Source organism: Microcaecilia unicolor, chromosome 12 (assembly GCF_901765095.1).
Source record: "Microcaecilia unicolor chromosome 12, aMicUni1.1, whole genome shotgun sequence".
NCBI classification, from domain to species: domain Eukaryota; kingdom Metazoa; phylum Chordata; class Amphibia; order Gymnophiona; family Siphonopidae; genus Microcaecilia; species Microcaecilia unicolor.
In genome coordinates this window covers 41,698,060-41,720,558 of record NC_044042.1, presented here as the reverse complement: position 1 = coordinate 41,720,558, position 22,499 = coordinate 41,698,060, and the positions used below count along the sequence as shown (strand labels likewise).

Here is a 22,499-nt window from a genome sequence, read left to right as displayed (position 1 = left end):
ATGGGTAACCAATGATGCTGCTTCAACAGAGAAGTTATTTGATCGGTATGCAGGCATGACACAGTAATCTAATGACTGTGTTCTGATAGGACTTGCTATGTGATTGTGTTCTTTCAAGTAAATCCAGTTTGTAGTGCTTGTTCTCTCTTGTGAGCATGTGGTTTTGAGAACATAGCCAGCACAAAGGAATGGTTAATACGAAAAGCAGGAATTTTGAGTACATCTGGAGTGCTATCCTATTGGGAAAGAACTACAAGTAAGGAAGGTGTAACATTAGAGACTAAAGTTCACTCGTTCATTACCCTGATGTGACTACCAATAAGAGCATCATTATTCAGGTCCCCAAGGTAAGAGGGTGCAGTCAGACTAGCTTTCCTTCTGCTGGGATGGTAAGCTGCTACATTGTTTAGATGCACCTTTACTAATAAGGTGTTAAAGCAAAAAGAAGTACTTCATTTTAGCGGCTCCATAGGACTTCCTTGTGGAGGCTCTCCTTGAAGCTAATGATGTCTTTCATATATTCAGGGTAGAGGGAGATGATATTAACCAGTGTTCGTTAACTATGCTATCACTGGGTAAAGCAGGATTTCCACACCAAGGCCCTGTATCTAGGTTGCTGGTTGGGTTAGATCTTGAAGCACAGACCTTGAGAGGAGGCCTTGCTACAAGAGGCAGAGTGACTCCTCCTTCTGCATGGTGCTCTGATACACTCAAGTCTAAACGATCCCCCTCACAAAGCCATTCTCCATACTCCTGTGTGCTGTGGGAGAAGAGTATCTCTGCTGACTGCAATCTCAGGGCCTCCATTTATAGGCCCTGGGCATCATCCTACTGCAGTGTGTGCAGCTAGAAAAGTCTTGATGTGCACCTAGGCAGCAACAGAAGGCCACATGGCCATTTTTTGAAGCCTCAGGTCTAATCCACTGCATACGGTGAAGACAGCAGCTGCAAGACTGAACTCAGTAGTGGAAGACCGGAGACAAACAAAGGAGAGAGAATTTTTTTTTCAATTAGAGTGCGAGAAAGAAAAGAAATTGACCAGAGCTCCCTAAAATAGGCATTAATACATAGCTGTCCACTTAGAAATGAAGGCAGAGAACATGATCTGTGTCCATTCACTAGCACAGACAAAATAAGACTGAAGGAGACCAAGGAGCAGCTGCTGCATAGAAAGTCTTGTAGATGCTGGGAAAGACTTTTGACTTTCTGAGCACTCTGACAGAGCCAGGTCTGTCTCAGTGCCACTGAATGATGTTACCCACTGGAGTAGCTAATCTCATTTGCTTGACGACAGAGATAACCCTTTCCCCCCACCCCCGTGACCTGCTTTTAAAATTGTCATAAGAAAAAAAAAACATGATGAGTCAGACAGGCCCATTGAGCTCAGCATCCTGTCTCAGAAGGGCAGTCTGGGTCACAAGTACCTGGCAGATCCTGAAAAATAGATATTCTTCCCATAAATATGGAAAGAAATTAAGATTGTAGCCACATAACTGGGCAGACAGACAGGAGCAGAAAGTCATCAAGCAGTCACACTAAAATGATTTCCACAAAGTGACTTAAGTCCACAGGGAAGAGCTAACTGTAAGCTCCCACATCTGCATATTTCGAGATCTGAATCCTGCTATTGACAATAAAAATATGTTCCACAATGCTTAGAGATGTGATTTTAAAACACCTGAACCAGCTCTGTATATGCACTCTTAGTCTAGGCACCTTTGTGGAAGTGGCAGCACTTACACATGTGTTGATATGTCAGAACACAGACATGTATTTGCTGAAACATCTATGTTATATCTGCAAATTTAGAAACCTACACGTCTACATTCTCCCAATTAGGTCCAGAGCCTGCAGTCATTCAGCACAATTAAGGGGGTGACCCGCCCTAATTCCTCCAGTATAGCGCTAACTAAAACAAGCACGTTTTCAAAACACTAATGTGCCCGGGGGCAGCTGTAAATCCAAAGTTGATCTCGGGGAGCATGGACTTACATTCCTCTTCTGAAATGGGGAATACATACATATTTTTTTGGCCCCTTCTTTAACACACCCAGCGCACGCCCCCTCGCCATATGCACATATTTGTGATTTCAACATGTAAATTTTGGCTTTCTAAAATTGTGTTTTCTACATGTTATTTTGAGATGTGCATGTAAATGCCAGTATGTGCACGTCCAAATCATGAACAGAATGTCTGCAATAACTGCCATTGTTTACTGAAGGCCAAATTCTATAAGTAGCGTCTAAAATGAAACGCGCTTAGCACTAAGCTGCACCGAACTGTAGGCGGCTACAATTTGGGCTGCTGTAAGCAGGCTTAAATACTGGCACGTGATTCTGTATCAATGCGCATAAAATCTGGGAACGCCCCTAAACGCCATCAAATTGTTATGCGTGATAGGATTTAGCCGCATTCCGTTACAGAATCGGATATGCACGTAAATTCTAATTATTGCCAATTATTTATGATAATTGGTTTTAAATTGCCAATTATCTGCGCTGACTGGTTTGTTGCTCAAATACGTTGTGCACACAATTTGGCCATGCAGACAAATTAGTGTGCACAACTTTAGGCGCCATTAACAGAATATGGCTGTGAGCACATTAGCAGCAATTCCTAATGAATGCTAGTAAATCAGGCCCTTACATTTTAAGTCCTTTGGGGACAGGAAAATACCTATTATAACTGAATGTAACTCACCTTGAGCTACTAATGAAAAAGCATGGGATAAATGCAAACAAATAAAAATGAAATGTTATGTAGTCATCCAAGGGTTTCCTTCCTGCTCTGTATCTCAGCTATAATGTATTACTCCATCAGATTTCTGCACCCTAAATGCACAGCTCTGCATTTTATAATAATGAAACTTAGCTGCCAAAAAATTCACCTCTCATCAGGATTTCTTAGATTACTTGTTTCACTGTCTTAAGTACTCAGACATGTCTAGCTGGTGTCATCTGCAATGAGACAAAACTTTACTTTCAAACCCTGTCTGCAGTTATCCTCACTTTGGTGTTGTCAATACCAAATGCCCATGCTAAAGTCAGCATACAGTTCAGAAACATAGCAGAGAACCTGGTCTTAGTAGATGACAGCAGAAAAAGACTTGTACAGTCTATCCAGTCTGCCCAAGAAGATAAACTCATTATCTTGAAGTGTGTTTTATTTTCCCCTTGGGCTCCCTGTGCATGGTATCTTCCTAGCTGTCTCACAAAGAGGGGCTATGTGATTGGTCCCTATGCCAACTGGCTTCAGATTTGCTTGACAGGACTAAACCAGTCCTGGGTTTACCCCTGTGTGTTCAATCACTTGCTTTTCTTAAGGACTGCAATTGGGAAATCAGAATTACAAGATCCCTTTATACAGTGGTATAAACCCAGGGCTGTTTCAGACCCACTCAGTACATTTAGAGCCAACTGTTAACCCTATCGGTGATACAGCACTGCAAGACCCCTTAGAGCACTTCACAATAAAGCAATTCCTAAGCTTAAACAGTCTCATCTCCACCTTTTTCCTCTGTGCAACCTTCACAAGGTCATGGAAGCTTTTTCTGATCAACCTTTCTTGGTATTCTCTACATTTTCTTCAGTCGTTTCATTATTTTGCATTGGGCTGGGGGAAAGGGGACAAGAAAGATGAACTAAAAGCTCATTTTTAACTTCCCAATTATTCTGCAGTTTCTGATGTAAAAGACAAGATGCCAACAACAGATGAGAGTAGGTGGTCTCTCCAGATGATTTAGCAGAGAGTTTTGTGTGTCTCATGGTTAACACAGATAGGGCTTGATTTATCATCCTTTCTATCCAGTTGCAGCAAATATTAGCAGAAAGTTTCATGGCTTTGAAAACATTTCAAGGCAAATCAAGTCACCCTCATTTAACCTATTCACAATGCATTGAGGATCTGATTTTCCAATTCGTTTTGCAGTTTAAAACCAGTTTCCAAATCCACTGGGTGTGAAATTTAAATGATGACACTGCAAATTAGATACACTGTCACAAACTAAGTGCTGGGTAGGTGATAACATTTCTCTCCTTACTTTTCAGGCAACTCCACTATTGTCTTGTGAGTAAATTATGTAGCTCAAAAACAAACAAAAAACTTTAGCTGAATTAAAAAGGCAGGACTGATAGCATTAATTACTCAACTGCACAGAGTTAGTTATTCTACAGCTACATATGTGAGGTCAAGCACATGAGTATGGGGGGAATACTGGAAGGTGTGTGTGTCTCTGGCCAGAGCTGGATGAGAAAGTATGTGGAGAAGTCATGCTTGATGGTTCTGTAGGAGCAAAAGCCTTACATAAATTAGGGGGCATGCGATGAAGTTACAATGTAGTAAATTTAAAACAAATCAAGAAACTTTTTCTTCACTCAACGTGTAGTTGGGCTCTGGAATTCGTTGTCAGAGAATGTGGTAGCGGCGGTTAGCTTAGCGCAGTTTTAAAAAGGTTTGGACGGCTTCCTAAAGGAAAAGTCCATAGACCATTATTAAATGGACTTGGGGAAAATCCACTATTTCTGGGATAAGCAGTATAAAATGTTTTGTACATTTTTGGGATCTTGCCGTGTATTTGTGACCTGGATTGGCCACTGTTGGAAACAGGATGCTGGGCTTGATGGACCTTTGGTCTTTCCCAGGATGGCAATACTTATGTACTTATGTGGCTCTACAAAGCACTATCCAGCATTACCAACTTGACATTAAAATACAGACTGGCTAACTTCATCTTTCACTGCTAAGGCCTGTTGCTTCATAGGCCTTGGACTTGCAAGCAGTCAGCAAGAACACTGCAGAACATTACCAAGGTTGCCGGTGGACGAGAAGAACAACAACTACATTACATCACCACAATGGGAATCAACAAATTTGTTATTCCAGACATTGAGGCTCATTTTCACCCAAGAAATGCACATTGTTTACTGGAAGCATGACCTCATGGTCCAGGTATTGTTTAGCATGCCGCAAAGTGGGACAATAATGGAATTCCCCGAGTCCAGATGTCTGGGACAGACAAAAATGAGAGGATAAACATCCAGGACATCAACAAGGTCAAAACTTAGGTCACTACACTAGCTGAAGCCTATGTTTTTTCCATAAAGAGGGCTGAAAACTAAGAGAAAGTAAATAAGTGCTTTCTATCTGATCTGAAGTGCAGCTCCTGCTCTGCCTTCCTGATCCATCTGGGGAGCCTCCATCCACTTGCTGGACATCTGCACCATCTACATTCAGGTTGTATGGTTGTATTGCATTTCTGAGAAGTGCTATTTGGGTCTGGATAAGTTGCTAAACTAAGAAGCCGTTTAGGGTTAATATGCATTTGTTCTGAGTTATTTCCATGATAAGACCAGGTTTGTCATTACTCTTGCCTTTCCACTTTGTTCTTGCTGCTATGTAAATAAATATAGTTCTTTACTTTTATAATACCCTTGGGTGTAGAGTAAGTTCTATTATTATTTGGGCATTATGAATTTGGGTCTATAGATAAAGAGAAAGCAATTACTTTCCAAACACAATACTGTCCAATACTAAAGCGTGTCTGTGTCACGTTTTACTGTAATCTATACTAAGTGCCATGTTCCCAATTACACCCAAAGAGAGTGTAATCTGTGAATTCCCCATAGTTAGATGCTACTTGAACAGAGTAAAATGAAGGGACTAAGCACAATGATGAGATTCAACAAAAGTAGGTCACGAAGAACTAAGGAAAAAGGCATGCATGGTACTGTAAATGCAAGGGATATACCAATGGGAGCAATTAAAGAGAGAAGCTGCATAACAGCTGCTTTATCAAAAAGCCAACTTATCTCCTCCATACTGGCCATACAGAGCTTGGATATAACTGCTAACACTTCCAAACTAATTCTTGGCCCCTCAAAATCCTGGTTCACATCACAAAAATCCTGATTTACTACCCGATTTTGGGGGTATCAGGTATGCTTTCTGATACTGAAACACTTTTGACTTCAACAAAACAATACACAGTCCATTATTTTCAAGTACTGAGGAAGCTGCATTATGAACAGACTTGATTCCCATTTTTGTACACGGGCTAATCAAGACAGAATGCTGACCCTTGTGATTAGGGCCTCTGTTGATATGTGTTTATAACATGTAAAAACAAGTGTCTATTTTCCAACTATTTAGGGGCTCTCTAAGGTACAAAAAAAAGTGGTATTTTTGCAATGCAGATACTAATTACTGGCTATCTTTTCTAATTGAAACAAATACCAATATTAGTACAGCTGAGGAATTATCAACACTGAAAAGGCACGAAAATAGAGAAGAAATTCCAAAGCAGGCAGGAGGAAGGGTGCAAGACTACTAGGGACATTTTTCTGGTGTTTACACAATAAATACCTACAAGACAATACTCTGCCCATGGCAGACAATCCTCCCAATATTCAAAAGTATTTAACCAGCCAAGATCAGCACCTGGCCAGTTAAGTGCCACATAACCCACTATCCGTGAATTTTCAGTGGGAGATGGCCAGCCATGACCTGCTGAAAATTTGCAGTGCGGCTAGTCGGTTATATTGCGTGATATAACTGGCTGCCGTATGAATACCAGGGCTATCTTTGGCCAATTAAGACTTAACCAGCCAAAGCTGAATATCAGCTTGGTGGTTAAGTTTGAACTGGCCAAAAATAAACTGGATATTCAATCCCGGTCACCGGAACAGCCCAGCACTGAATATTTGGGCTCAGCGCTGACCGCTGGAGGCAGCTGGCTCCCTCCCACAGTCAGAAAATGACTTGGGATATTCAATGCCAGGCCAAATCCAAGCACCATCATTGAATGTCTGGGACTTGCAGAACTGCCAGAAGTTATTCAGGTACCAGTTGATACTCAGACCAGTGTCTGGATCACTGTTCCTTCTAAGCTGTTTAACAGTCCTTCACCTACAGTCCTGTCAGTGGGGGGTACTGTTTCTCTATCACATTTTCAATAGTGAGGGACAGGCAAGCTACTCCACGGAACCTGCCTGATCCATGTGACGGAAAACAACATGTTGAAGCAGCACCCCCTACTGGCAGCAATGCAGTTGGAGGACTCCCACTCAGCTTAGAGGGAACAGTAGTCTGGATAGCGAAGCTGATAAAAGGGCCATTTTACTAAAGTGCAGTAAAATCTGTGTGTAGTGCGTTCTAATGTAGGACTTCCCCATGCGCTAAGCCCTGATTTACCACGGCATATTTTCAAGGCTTTTTCTTTTTTTTTTTTTTTGCAGGTTGGGCACTAGTGTTTGCATTAGTTTGCGGTACCTGAAAAAAATTAATGCGGATGACAAAGGAGTAGATTGGACAATAAAAGATCAAACAGTCCAGTTTATTCACCACATAAAACAATAAATATATAAACAATTAAAAGTCTGACATGTCCATATTTCGCCCTCTCAAGGGCTATGTCAAATTCACCATACACTGCTGCTGCATAGCATAGGTGACATTTTGAGAGAACACCTTTGGGTATCGTAACAAGCCTCTGACGCAGCCCTTGACAGGGTGAAACATGGCCATGTGGGGCTTTTAATTATTTATATATTTATTGTATTGTGTGGTGAATAAACTGGACTGTTTGATCTTTTATTCTGTGATCTACTCCTTTCCTGTCCATGCTGGATCTGATGGATCGTTTGCATGTTTGTTTTTTGGACCAAAAATTAATATGGGGCACTTATCGCCTCCTATTTAGAAAGGCCTAACCTAGCCTTATCCAGTTAGCGTGCAGTAATCCTAATGCACTAACTAGATAATGCTTCCATGTTCACTCTGCCCATGACACATCCCCTTCCCCCCCCCCCAATTTTTTTTTAAACAGCTAATATGCGGGTTACTGTGTACTAACAAGCAAAATGTGTTTTGCGGTAGCCTGTTGGAGCGTGCTAACTGTGCACCAAGGGCTTAATGCTCTTTAGTAAAAGGGCCCCAGAGTCAGAACAACCTTTTTACTGTCCTAACTTCAGCCACTTTCTTATCCAGTTATATAATTTCTAACTGATTCTGCCCATGGATTGCCTCAGCAGTAGGATGATAGTGTTGAGGAAGTCTCCCCAGATTTTCAGATGTGCCACTGAAAATTCAGGGATCACCCAGATAGCGGGCAATAACCAGTTAGGAGCCCTGCTATAATTTTGTGATCTGGTGGTGTTTATTGTCTCTTCTATGTTTCTATACAGTGCTGCATATATCTAGTAGCATTATAGAAATTATAAGAAGTAACCATGCCTTACAGAGACCCTTACAGACAGCTGGTACGTTGCATGAAATATGCTTGATACATGCATGGGTATCTGTAAGGGTTAATTCTATTTTCTGCTTATATTTTGCTGACTCAGTACAACGGGGTATATTTTCCTGGTAACACTTTAGAAGAAAATGAGAGGTTAGTGAAGACACCACCACAATAAAAACAAAACACAGCACAGCACCAATGCACATGAACACACAGCACAACCAACGGAACATTAAGAGAGGCCATACTCGGTCTTCGCTGGAACAGGCGATACAGAGGTTTCTGCAGTGGAAGAAGCAAGTGCAGGAGTTTGCCCGCTACCCACAGTGGCAGGAGCAGCAGTGCCAAGAGCTGCAAAAACATCCTTTGCAAGGTCAATGTCTGGGGTCTTGAAGGTCCCTCCATCCATTTGAAAGTCCTCATTCTGGGAGGGGTTTGTAGAGTTGGCTGAAGCAGACTCATTCTTCAGGCTGGTTGAGTTCTTGGCTGCCTCTGTTGGGCTCTTTACTATGCTGGGCTGTGCGACTTCCTTTTCAGGGCTTTTGACACTTGATGCTTCCTGTTTGACCTGTTTCAGCTCTGAAGAAGCAGGAGGACTTGTGGAATGTGCAGGGGCTCCAGCAGACTTATTGACAGGGGCCTTAGCCATATCAGCTTGGTTGGTAGCAGAACTGGGACTAAGGACACCCCCTTGGCTAGCCATGACACTTGAAGATGGATTATTAGTGACAGGAGCAGTAGTTGGGGTGTCACTGAGGTCAACAAGGGGTGCAACCTTGGGACTTGATGTAGGTGGTGGTGAAGAAACAGAACCTGCCCCTGCCTTGGCTGGAGTGGCCTGACTGGGCTGCACAGAGTTTGACTCAGGGATGGTAGACGCAGGAGGGGCTATGCTGGAGGTGAGCGTGGTAGTCTCACTGGTGGGGCTGCTCTGAGCAGTGGCAAAGGTTTCAGTGATAGTGTCAGAATTTGTAGTGACCGTTGTCACAGAAGGCAGCATGTCCTCAACAGAAGCCGTGGTGTCGGCTGGATGCCTGTTAGAATGAGATAAGGGGCAGAAAAGAGAGCAGACAATGAAGCTTATACAGGACGGAAACAAGCAAAGGCCAAGTCCACGCACACATACCGTGTGCACACTGAGCAAGCACAACATGCTGTTATAAGAACACAGAACAACATGGAAGCAAAGGGAGAAAATTGTTGTAGGTAAGATGCGCAGTAAAACATAAGCATCTGAGTAACTTGTACAATAAGGTGCATGGAGCAAAAGGAAGAACAGAGCAGAGTAGAAGTTTTAATCATTTGTTAGTCCCTTTTCCTTGCACAGGCCCCACTGTCTTTCTTACCTTGATAACGTATTCCACATGCATATTCTAACCTCTCTGGAAAAGTCTTTTAACTGATTTTCCTGGTAAGTAGCGTCAGTGCTACTCAGACAAAACTTGGTTACAACACAATAATCAAGTTTATGAGAAAGCACTTGCAAAGGCACTAGTCAAACACCCAAAGGAAGAAATCAGATGGAACTGTGAGGATCTCTGGCTTCCGAAGAACTGTAACTTTCTACAACAAGCCTAAAGACTCCAAGTGTCTGGCCTTAGAATTAATGGGCATCCATTCTTATTTAACTGGAAGCCAAAACTACAAGCTAGTTTCTTCTCTGGTTATTGCAAGTGATGCTTTTTATGGCATTAGAGGCTTTGTGCCACTGGAAAAGACACGATAAAACAGCCGGACAGTTCTGCCTGGAAAGGGTGCTGGCTCTTGTTTCATTAAGAGCATCACATGGTACCTGTTAGAAAGGCTCGTGATTAAATCTCAGAAAGGCCAATTTTTCACTCAGTTGATGCTGCTCCTCCCTTACAGCTGGATGTTTTTCCAGCCCTCTCCGCTAGAAATTATTCCAAAGCCACCTGTGCCTTTCCACCAGAAAAAATGGCCATAATAAGGCTGATAACTACATCCTTTCAATTTTATGCTCATTTTACAGAAAAAAAAAAGATTACATGGTGTTCTGTCCACTTGTCATTGCTAATTGCATGGCATCTGCAGGCATAGTTTGGCGTAAGAAAAACATGTAATGTACATGAGTTGGTAGTACAGACCAGCCAGCAGATTCTGCATTATAATTCTCGGACCACAGGGCACACGTAAACCTTTCTGGGTTTGCATGTATTCTCTACAGAGCCAAGACCCAATGGGTCTATCTGACTAGCTGCTTATGCCTTCTCCGGCATGATTAGCTTTCCAATAAAAATGGAAAGGAATAAGCCTTGTTGACTGGACTAACCAGGATTACTCCCCACAAATTAACAAGGTGTTGTGAGAGATGCATACTAGGGTAGATATTCAAAGCGATTTAAACAGCCAGAAGAGGCTCCTGACCGACATCCAGGGCTACCTAGGGATATTCTGTGGCACGTAACCGGTTAGTGCTGTTGAATATCCCCGCTAACTGGCCAACTTCTACCCGGACAATTTAGGAGCAAGTGTGGGCAGAGCATCTACTTAGCCTGTAAGAGGCGATATTCAGTCCGCTAATCAGCTAAGTAACCGCATAAAGGGGCCCTTTTACTAAACCGCATAAGTGTCTACGTGTGCCCAACGTGCGCCAAAATGGAGTTACCACCCAGCTACAGCGTGGCTCTTGTGGTAATTTCATTTTTGGCGTGCGCGTCAACAGAATTTATTTTCGGATGTGCATTTCGCTAGGACAATGGCTGGCGGTCAAGTCTCAGACCCAAAATGGACGTGCGCCAATTTTGATTTTGCCACATGCCCATTTTCGGCAAAAATTAAAAAAGGTATTTTTTGCAGGCGTGCTGAAAAATGGATCTGTGAGCGCCCAAAACATGCGCCTACACTACCGCAGACCATTTTTCAGCACACCTTAGTAAAAGGACTCCAAAGCTGGACAACAAAAAGGCTGTCCTTACTTTATGCACTGAAGTTAACTAGGCACCAGTCTGAATATCGGCCGGTGCCTGGTTAACGTCTAGGTTGGCAGACATACCCAGATATTCAATGGCAAGAGCTGTGCATGCCCCAGCACTGAGTATCTGGGGTTAGTTTTTATTCTTGTATCCCACTATTTTCCAAAGACATTTTTCTTCAAAGTGACTTACAATTTACAGTGAGGTTGAAATTACAGTAAAGGTTCAGCCCACTTGACAGCCACTTACTGCTACGGCTGAATATCAGCCCCACTGTCATCTAGAAAAGTCATGCAACCAAATCTGGATGGTGACTAGTGTTTTTTATACAGTAAAAGATAATTATCTTTCTCAATATCTACCACAAAATAAATGTATGATAAATGTAAAAGCCATGTAAGAAAAATGAGGAACACTGCAGCATCCCCAAAGCTCGTAACTCACATACTGGAATAGGGTGAACACTGTCCATGTCATCAATGACATCTCCAGAAAGGGTGCTGAAATGTTAAGAAATGCTGGTGGTCTCCTGAAAGAAATTCATGGACAACAAAAGAGGTCTGGAACATACTCAGGCTCTGTTAGAGGAGTGGTCTCATTAGGCTCCGTCTGATTCCCTCCATCGTGGTTAGGGGTCCTCTCTTCCTCTGTCCGCACCTCCACGATTGGTTCTTTAGATTCATCTTTCCTACAGGCGCAAGCCAACAACATGAGTCTCGTTTGCAGCTCCCATCCAGACCCTACTTATGGGCTGATGCTCAGAAATCCGGTGCTATATGAAACAGCGTCCGACCAATACCATTGGAGCAGTGCAGAAAATGCTCAACCGTAAAAAGATGCAAATGATATGTGCGCTGTTTGACCAAAAGCAAGGAGGAGGAACATGCCCGGTGCATGTGCATAATAGTTTTGTGGTCGGCCAGCTCTTGTATGCATGTGCCAGGAAAACCTAGAAAAAAAGTACACATTGGCCCTGTTCTTCTGCGCCTTTAAATATAAGCTTTTCAATTTTTTTTTTCACCTGAAAAGCTTCTATTTAAGTACAGAAAACAGGTGCCAATGTATACACATATTCGTCTCTTACTACCAGCACTTAGGGACTTGTACAGGCTTCCTTCTGCTTCCAAATTAAGAGGTCCTTTTACCAAGCTGCAGGGAAAAAAAGGACCCTGTGCTGGCAGCAGTGGCTGTTTTTCCCGCATGCCAGGGCCCTTTTTACCGCAGCAGGTAAAAATGCCCCTGGCACACATGGCCATGCGGTAAGAGAAATCTTACCGCATGGCCATGCGACGGGGAGCCCTTACTGCCACCCACTGACGTGGCGATAAGGGCTCCTGCGCTAACCCAGCAGTAACTGGGCTGCACGCGGCGATGCCCAATTACTGTTGGGTTACCACTGCGCAAGGCATTTCCGGGGATTTTCTTTTTTTCCCCGGAAATGGCACACGCTCAGGGCGGGCTACTGCTGGCAGCAACTTTGGGCCGGCAGTAGTCCTGGAAGAGCGAGCGGTAAACCCGAACTGGGTTTACCGCCGTTCTGTAAAAGGGCCCTTAAATAAAAACTGGCAGATTTTAAAGAAAACAAAATCATTGGAAATCGTTTCTTCAATACCCCAACGCCAGCTCCGATCTGGCGTTAGGTTTTTCAGTGGTAAGGGTGGCTTTGCTTTGTGCACTGCTCTCTTGAGCATTGGGAGAAAAAAAGGAAAAGACCTCATTAACATGTGTTTGACTACATTTAAATACTATTTGCACTAACCTTTGGCATGCGCATTGTTTCCCATGCTACAGCCCTCTGAATATTCTATGCAGATTAATGCCGGCACTAGTCCAGAACTAATCGCCTCTAAGGCTGGTATTAGGTTCTGAGCATCATCCCATCAATGTTCTTGAAAGGCAAATTTCATTAGTTTTAGGCTCTATACATAAGACAGATACTTAAGAAGTAAGGGCCATATTTCAAGGCTCACGTTAACATGTGTGCATGGATAGTTCTGAGAAGCAAAGTTTATTGTTAGAATATTAGCTATAGCACAGGGGGTTCTCAACCCAGTCCTCAAACACACCAGCCAGTCAGGTTTTCATAATATCCACAATGAATATGCATGAGATTGATCTGCTTATAATAGGGGCAGTACGTTCAAATGTATCTCATACATAATCATTGTAACTGTTCGCTGTATTAGCTTTGCAAAATTCACTTTATTAATCAATTCTCTAAACATATAAAACTTCTTCTCACACTCTAATCATGCACCTAAAATCAAACATTTTTTGAAAGATAATACAATCCCTCTCTCCCCAGAGTTTTTACACTCTATCTTGATGACATAAAATCATAGGAGCTTAGACAACTCCCTAAACTTTTTTTCACATTAATTTGTCCATATAGAAGATTGTTATCCATGATTTCTTCTCCTTTTTAATGTTCTTTACCAACAATTCCCATGATATATTTTCACATGGCTTCTCATCACAAACTCCAGCTGCTGAGAGTGTATTATCTCACTGTTATAATGTCATCCATGGGCTCCTTAAAGCTCCTTCACTTATGTTGAGACATTCATCATAATTTCACTTAACCGCAACAATGTCAATATTCTTGTTTATCAGTTTTTCTTCTCTCCATGGGTTTCATGTCATCAAGATAGGGTGTAAGAACTCCAGGGAGAAAGGGATGGTATTCTCTTTCAAAAAAATTTTGATTTTAGGTGCCTGATGAGAATGTGAGAAGTTTTATATATCTAGAGAATTGATTAATAAAGTGAATTTTGCAAAGATAATGCAGCGAAGAGTTACTATTTAGTGATATAAAACATGTAACTAGGAGGAAGGATTTACTCAGTTGATGTTAATACATAATTATTGTGAAAACCACACTGGCTTGATGTGTCCCGAGGACTGGGTTGAAAACCCCTGCTATAGCAATAAACACAACTGAAGCAGCTTGCTCGATGTATCAAGTTATGGCTTTCTTTTTACTGCTCCCAGTATAAATGCCATGTGTACCCACAATAATAGGAACTTGCCCTGCAGGGTATAATTTCCATGACCAGAATAAAGACTTACTCAACTCCAACCTTTTCCTCCAAGATGAATCACCAGTACATCCCACTGCACCCTAGCAGCAAATTTGCATGGGGCGGATACTCGAGAAGCTAGCTGAAAAGTAAGCTTAGAATGCAAAACCACCTGCCTCTCTATATACATCTGTCTTGTGATTTCAACAAATTCAACTTACGAGAAAGCAGCTTTTCCCTCTTCAATGTCCTTGCCCTTTGCCCCTGGACCAGCCTTCCCACACAGGTTCACCGCAATACACATCAGCAGGCCACACTTGTTCAAGAAGTAACAGGTGATGTCCACAGCCACCAGCAGCAAGACAAAGATGACAATCAGAATCCCGACGATGGCCCCCGTGCCCAGGCCAGTACTGGCGCTGGGGCTGGCTGCAGAGATAGCACAGGAAAGAGACTCATCAGTTTGGGAGTGGTAGAGAATCTCCAGATATCAAACCTAACAGAGCATCAGGGTTGTCTCATCCAGGTCAAAACAAACTGCTTAATCCAGTCCTAGTTTTCCCACAACAGAAAGAAGTTTTAAATTGGATTTTGCTTAAAGATAAACAGGAACTACAAAGCATGAATACCCTGAGGTAAAACCAGGACTGGATCCGCTCATTTGAGGATTAAGTGGCTGAAGTGGTATATCTAGGCAGCAGTGCTACAGAGCTGCCAGGTTACCCATTCAAGAAGGGCGACTTTTTGGCCAGTCCTGGATTTCTGCCAACCTCATCCTGGCGCATTATGGGACCTGCAGCACGGATTTCAATGGATAGAATCATGGACCAACAAATACTACACTGCTTAGGGATGCAAAATGTAAAACTAGAACCAGTCACGTGGTCTCCCTCCTGGAATGAACAACTTGGCAGCTCCGGTGCTATACCCATACTTTTAACAGGGGTTCTCAACCCATGCCTCGGGATACACCAAGCCAGTCTGGTTTTCATGATATCCACAATGATTATGTATGGAGAAATATTTGCAGATACTGCCTCCACTGTATGCAAATCTATCTCATCCATATTCATTGTGGATATCATGAAAACCTGACTGGCTGGGTGAGTTCTGACGACTAGGTTGAAAACCCCTGGTCTATAAGAACGTTACAAGAAAAAGAAGGGAAAGCAAAACACTCACAAGGTGCTATTTAGCACATGTGAATTCATGTTTTTTTATTTATTTAATGAAATTTGTCATATCGCCTTATAATCAAACATTTATCAAGGTGGTTTACAGTAAAAATAATAATGGAAGACAAACAACCAAACAAAAATATAATTATACAAGAAACAAAAGGAGGGGCCATGTTAATTACACAACAATTCACATCCATAAAACAACAGGATGGCTTAGACTAATTGACTAATTAGTTTATGTGTGGATCTAGGATCCACGTCCAATTTGGGCAACCTATACAGAATATTCAAAAACACTTATCCGGATGACAGCACCTGCCATCCGGAAAAATGCTGGTCACTCAGATAGAAACACTATCCAGGTAGTGTCTCTGAATACCCTTACAAACTAGAGAGTGACATGGGAACAAATTTTGCCCCCATCCCCACCCCGTCCCCGCAACAATAAAAAATCTCATTTGTACTCAAAGTGAGTGATTGTGTTTTACAGAAAATGAAGAAACTCGTGTGGTGGAGTTTCAGTTTGCAGGGATAGGGTGGGGATAGGGACATACTCTGTCACCCTGTCATTTTCTATTACAAACCACCTCTGTGCTATGCGGATAGAGTTGGAGTGGCGCAGTGGCAGAGCCAGACCGACATTTTGGGTGGGCCCAGAGCTAGGTATTAATAGTGTATCTTGGGATACTACAAAATAATGCCTTAGAATGCACTTGATACTGGGTTTCTAAGTAGCCTGCCCAACAGCTGCCCTGAATCAGCATAAACCACATACATACTTAATGGAAAAACTGGTATTTTTAAATATAATACATTATCCCATATCATACAGTTGACCAGACATAAGTCTACTATAATGGCAAACATCTCAACATCTCTCACTATAGTAAACTTGGGTTCAGAATAATTTATCTTTATATATATATATATATGTATGCACTTTAAAAAAATGCTAAAGTGTTTTAAATTGTTTTAAATGTGCTCAGACCATACCGTTTACACCCATTATATCCCCAAGAGGAATATGTGGTGGTGTCACAATGGAACCATCATTGCACATATGATGTTCCACCTCCTAATATTTGTGTATGTACATACAGCTGCGCCCAAGTAGATCTTACTCACCAATGTATGCGTATATCTATAATACATATGTATAAGTCATGGACTATTCACATTAAATATTGTTAGACTTGAGCTCAAACCTCCGCCCATAAATTATGGTACATTCCATATTACCTTCTGATACATGGATAATAAAACATACAGTTCACCGTTTGTTTAAACCTAAAGGAGGAATATGTTAATTCATGACACCAACATCTCAACATGACAGGATCCTGCAATATAATTACATCAATGGCATATATCCTTCAAACTTTGCTTTATCACAAATGTAAATACCTGATTAAGCAAAACAGGTAAATACCTTTCAGAATTTTTCCCTTCCTTTGGCTCTTACAGCTTTCCATAGGAAAACTTTATTCAAATTCTAGCAGCATCTCAATATGAACACAAGATCCCTTCACTGCTTGGCTGTTTGTGAAGTAACTCTAAATCCTGCAAAAAGGCTTCTTAGTGCCTATGCTGCTAACCTTAACACCAACTGGAAAAACAGTACCTTTAAAAAGGCAGCAGTGAATATACACAACAGCAATATGTATTCCATTGGAAAAGCTACTCATAGATCCCCACACAAACCACGTGCCAGCAGAATCTTTCACCTACTCAGTCACATGCAGAACACAAACCAAGACTAATTAATTACAGAATAAAGGACCAAAGATTAGAAATTGTCCTCTAGTCCAGAATCAGCTCTTTCCATCCCTACCCCTCCCCAATCCATCCCTTTAGCTCGGCACCAGTCTTTCCCTTCCCTATCCCCCCCCAACCATCCCCGTAATCCAGCATCAGCTCTTCCCTTCCCCAATATATCCATCTCTGTAGCCTGGCATCAGCCTTTCCCTTCCCTACCTCCCATTCATCCCTGTTGCCCGGCAGCAGCCTTTCCCTTCCCTACCCCCACACCATCCATCCCAGTAGCCCAGAATCAGCCTTTCCCTTCCCTACCCCTCCATCCATCCCAGTAGCCCAGAATCAGCCCTTCACTTCCTCACTATCCATCACATAGGTAGGCATCAGTCCTACCATACCCCCCCCCACCCCTCCCTGTAGCCTAGCATCAGCCCCTACCCTGAAGCACACCAGCATTAAATATAAGACCTTTTGTTTTTTTAATGTCCTGGGTGCGGCAGAGCCCACCTCCACCCAAAAACCTGTCTACATTAAGTTTGAAACTTTTTTTTTTTTTTTACTTAGGCACTGCAGAGACTATACCCACCGAAAAACTCACAACATGAAAAATATATACAACTTTTTAAAATGTTAACCTAGGCTCTATTAAAAAGTATTGTTGGTTGGATTCTGGGTGGGGGAGGGCTCTTCACTGCCTGGGTGGAAAAAGATATATTTATTTAATCATTAATTAAACATACCTTTTCCCCCCTAGTCACTGAAGAACCTACCCCCCACCCAGAAGCCCACCACCAGCAAGCATTACACTGTAGTAGTACACATTAAAAAATATTTATTTTACCTGGGCTTAGATGGTGGAGAGTTAGCCCTGTGCTCCGTGTGTGTTGGCTTCTATGCCTCTCGTGGGCCAGCGGGGGAGTGCTGAGGCCTGGGGAGGGGGATCAACAAAAGGCTGATCCTGATCCAAAGAGGGCACTGTAGAGGAGTTACGACACTGGCAGCAGCCGGCAGGCTTTCCCGTGCACCGCTGTGGCACCTTTGTGTGCATGGGGGGGGGGGGGGGGGGGGAGGCAAGACAAGGAAGTGAAACTGGACAGTTGGACTTGGAGGGAGGGCAATAGTTGTGTGGGGCAGGCATGTTTGTGGCACCACGCTATCAGGACCCATATTTCGATGAACTAAAAAAAAGGCTGGTACTCTAGGAGGACAGCTTCCGGCTGCAGTGCAGGCTGCCTAATAGTATGTGGTTGAGCCGCGGCAGAAAGGCTATGTACTCCCACTGATAACCTGTACCTATCAGGATAAACTGGGTGAACCTGAGTCGAGACTGGGTGGTCCTGGGCCCACCTGTAGCTACGCCCCTGAGGTGGAGCCAGGAGTGATCTGCCTAGTGTCAGTATTCAGGCAGAATGCTGTCCTAAGTTATCTGGATACATTGATCCAAAAAGATTTTCAGCCAGTGATACTGACAGTGAATACCCAGATATTTTTTGACTACCACATCTGGCATTAAAAAAAATGCTGACTGCAGCCAGGGCAGGATTAAAGCATAGACAAACATAGGCCTAGGGCCCAAATATTTAAGAGGGGCCCTCTCAGATTTGTAAGTCAAGGCAGATTTTTGCTCTGGTATGTTACCTGCTGCCAGAGAGAAGAGAATTGGGTGGGGGCAGAGAAGGGTCCAGAGCCATTGTTAGCTACATAGGTCTGTCTATTCTCCCTCACCCCGTGTACTGCCTTCCAGTCAGGAGGAGCCATCTGCTGTTTCCTCCTCTGCAAGTTTTCCTCTGCAGTCAGAACCACGCAAGGCAGCATTTGTGAGAGCTTTAAAATATATTTATATTACGATGAGGGGGCCCAACAAAAAGTTAGTCTTGCCTTGACTGCAGTTGCTGAATAATTATGTTAATTTCTTTTTTCTCCCCACTCAAGGTTGCAATTAATATGAGCTCCTACTAACACAAACCTGTCACCCTCTGTCCAGCTTTCAGAAGTTAAGATTTAGAGAAGGCTTCAACCTTGGGTTGATACTTTTCAGGTCAATATTTAAAGTGACTTTTTTTAGCAGTGTACACTAAACATATAAGGGCCGATATTCAGACCATGTTCAATGCCGGGCCATTTGCGGTGATCAGCACTGAATATCTGGTTTATTTTTAGCCAGTTTGAACACAACCGGCTAAGTCGACATTCAGACTTAGATGGTTATGTCCAAACTGGCTAAAGATATTCCCTGTATTCAAGCGACCAAATATAGAAATGGATGTTCGATAATCACTTAAAATTGAATGTCGTCAAAGCACAATTTTTTTTAGCCAACTAGTTTTCCAAAGGAGTTTGTTTTTGAGGGTGAATCTATCCCCATTGTTAACAAAAGGTACAATTTGGGGGGTGATAATGGATATCACTTTGTCAATGAAACATTATGTACTACATGTGATTAAAAATGTATTTTGTAAACTGAAGACAGTGTGACATTTGAGAGGTCTACTGAGTCCGGACAATTTTCATACAGTTCTTCCTAGCTTAGATTATTGCATTAGATTATTAATGCTGTGGCAAGGGTGTTAGTGTGGTATAGTCACCGCACATTACACCTGTGTTCAAGCAACATTGGCTGCCTATGAAATACAGAATTTGATTCAAGATCCTGTACCTGATTTTCAAAGGGTTACATGATAGGATTTCTACTATTTTACTGCCAAAGAGATTGTTATGTTCCATGAATTCTGCTGTTCTAGATGTACCCAATTATCGGGGCCATTAAGTTGGAGGAATTTCGGCACTCGCAGGGCCGCTACTTTGGAATCAGCTTCCTTTGTGTATCAGAGAATTGCAGGAGATGAGCGGGATCAGGAAATCGTTAAAAACATTTGTTTCATCAGGCATATAATGCAGACTGATGTTTACTGGGGGGGGGGGTGTCTTTGTGGTGGGGACTTAGCTGTATGTAATTTATATTTTAATTATGAACTATTTCTGGTGTTGACCCTGGCCAGTTAAATGCATTGAATATCAGCAGGCTAAACCCCTTACCCGCGAATTTTCAGTGACACTAGGAAGACACCTCTATAGCTGTGCGTCTCCATTTATTTGAAAAACTTGTAATTCCATATGACTTACAGAATAACATACACAATAAAACAATACATGTATAACATTAAACTAAAAAAAATAACAAAATATAAATGCTTTAAAAAAATGGTAGTGCCTATTCTATACCGGAACTTGGGTGCCCAAGTTCCATTACAGAATGCCAGCATAACCCGGTATCAGCACGCCTAACATTTAGGTACCTGCAGTTACACCAGCCATGGATCTGGTGTTAGTGTGGGCACCTACATGTTGCAGGGACATGCATAATGCACAGTATTCTGTAAGTTATTCATGTTAGTGGGAGCCTCGCCCATGAGTAAGACCCCCTTGCAAATATGTGCTATGTAAGCAAAGTGTCCACAATTTCCCAGCTAATTAATGTAACTCAATCCATTTTATAACGCACAAACATTATCTTCTTTTTTTCTTCATGATTTATTTAGTCAAAAATATTCATAGAAATACTAAAAGATCAGTCTCATTCCTTTTTGTACAGAGAAAACTCATCCATGAGAAGACAAGCATAACTTTGACTTTTGGCTTCACTTTTGCCTTCACTCTTCAATTAATTTTTGGCAGTTATCTTATCAGTACGCAACTAGACACGGACTCCATCACCTACATGCAGCATGTTTCGCAAATGCTGCTTCAGGGCGTGGTCGGACAAAACTTAATTTTCTTATACTGCACGTATTGCGTCAATGTCAATTTAAAGAGTGAAGACAAAAGTCAAAACTTCTGCTCAGTGTGCTGCTGTGGCTAAGAAGCAAATAGAATGTTAGGTATTATTAGGAAAGGAATGGAAAACAAAAATGAGGATGTGATAATGCCTTTGTATCGCTTCATGGTGCGACCGCACCTCAAATATTGTGTTCAATTCTGGTCGCCACATCTCAAAAAAGATATTGTGGAATTAGAAAAGGTGCAGAGAAGGGCGACGAAAATGACAAAGGGGATGGGACGACTTCCCTATGAGGAAAGGCTAAAGCAGCTAGGACCCTTCAGCTTGGAGAAAAGGCGGCTGAAGGGAGATATGATAGAGGTCTATAAAATAATGAGTGGAGTGGAATGGGTAGATGTGAAGCATCTGTTTACGCTAGGCAAACAACTCCGTAAACGTCGGTATATACTTTGATGCGATTTCTCAGTTAGCGGAAAGTTAACTGTGTGTTATTCATTCTGCAAGATTATTTTCTTTATTGGAAACTTGTAGACCCCTGACGCAGGCCTTTATGGCCGAAACACGACTCGTGTCGGGTCAGTTTTATTAATTTAAATAAAGACCTTGTTCAGGAAACACCATCTGTGAGAGGACTCTTTTTTGGATCCACTGTTTGTGTGCGATGACTGGTGCTCTAACCACTAGGCTACTCACCTTCTAATCATTCATTCATCTCTCTCTGTTTCTCACCCCCTTACCTATCTCTTTCACACTGATAATGGAATGCTTTTATGTTTCTCTTATATATTCTGAAAAAGTCATCTTTTGCTCATATTGTCCTGACTTGAGGAAGAAGGTTCTGGTCTTCAAAAGCTATCAGTTTTGCTGTAGCAATCTGAATCATTTAGAGCTGGTGCAGACCCTTTGTAGTCAGGCCAGTGTACAGCGAATTACAGTAATCCAGTCGATGTTATCATAGCATGAACCGCTGTGTCAAGACTTGCCTTCTCAATGTATGCAGGCAATGTATTTTTCTTATTTATTAGTATTTATTTACCACCTTTTTAAAGGAATTCACTCAAGGCGGTGTACACCAAGAATAAGTCAAACATAAACAATTAGAGTATGCTATATTACAATGTTCAACACAATACGTAATAAAACATTTTCATAGAAAACCTTGGGTATAAGCAAAGATGGAACATATAGATAGATAAAATACAGCAACAGGATTAAGAAAATAAGGGGATTAATTTAAAGAAAGTTGCAAACGAGATCAGAAAGGTGCTTTAACATTATCTAAGCTAGGGTAGGAGTGGGTAAACATGTTTTGCTATAGTATGTGAAGCCAGTGTCATTTACTTCTTCCATTAAAGGCCTGGTTGAAGAGCCAAGCTTTCTCCTGCTTCCTGAAATATACATAGTCTCGTGTTAAGCAAAGCCTTTCTGGGAGTGCATTCCAGAGTTGTCGCTGATGATACAAGCAACTCCTGAAAGTTGCTTGGATTTGGGGAAACAACTTGAACCTAGCTGTACCCCAAGGTTCCTGACTTGTGATTTAATGGGGAGTTTTATCTCCCCAAATAATTTTTTTTTCAGGTATGTGTCCACTTATG

At 42.1% G+C, this 22,499-nt stretch overlaps 1 protein-coding gene across 4 annotated transcripts in view; it reads right to left on the bottom strand.

The window, feature by feature from the left end:
* The window catches only part of NCAM1 (neural cell adhesion molecule 1), a 533,904-nt gene that overhangs the window by 8,734 nt on the left and 502,671 nt on the right, over positions 1–22,499 (bottom strand). For 3 of the 4 annotated variants that reach the window (XM_030220521.1, XM_030220525.1, XM_030220522.1), the window contains 2 exons: positions 14,412–14,619; positions 11,742–11,858 (listed from right to left, as the gene is read on the bottom strand). In XM_030220521.1, the coding sequence (XP_030076381.1) occupies positions 11,742–11,858; positions 14,412–14,619 (325 nt within the window). Of the gene's footprint in view, positions 1–8,485; positions 9,272–11,741; positions 11,859–14,411; positions 14,620–22,499 lie in introns of all 4 variants that reach the window. The other variant, XM_030220520.1, reaches the window with a different exon arrangement.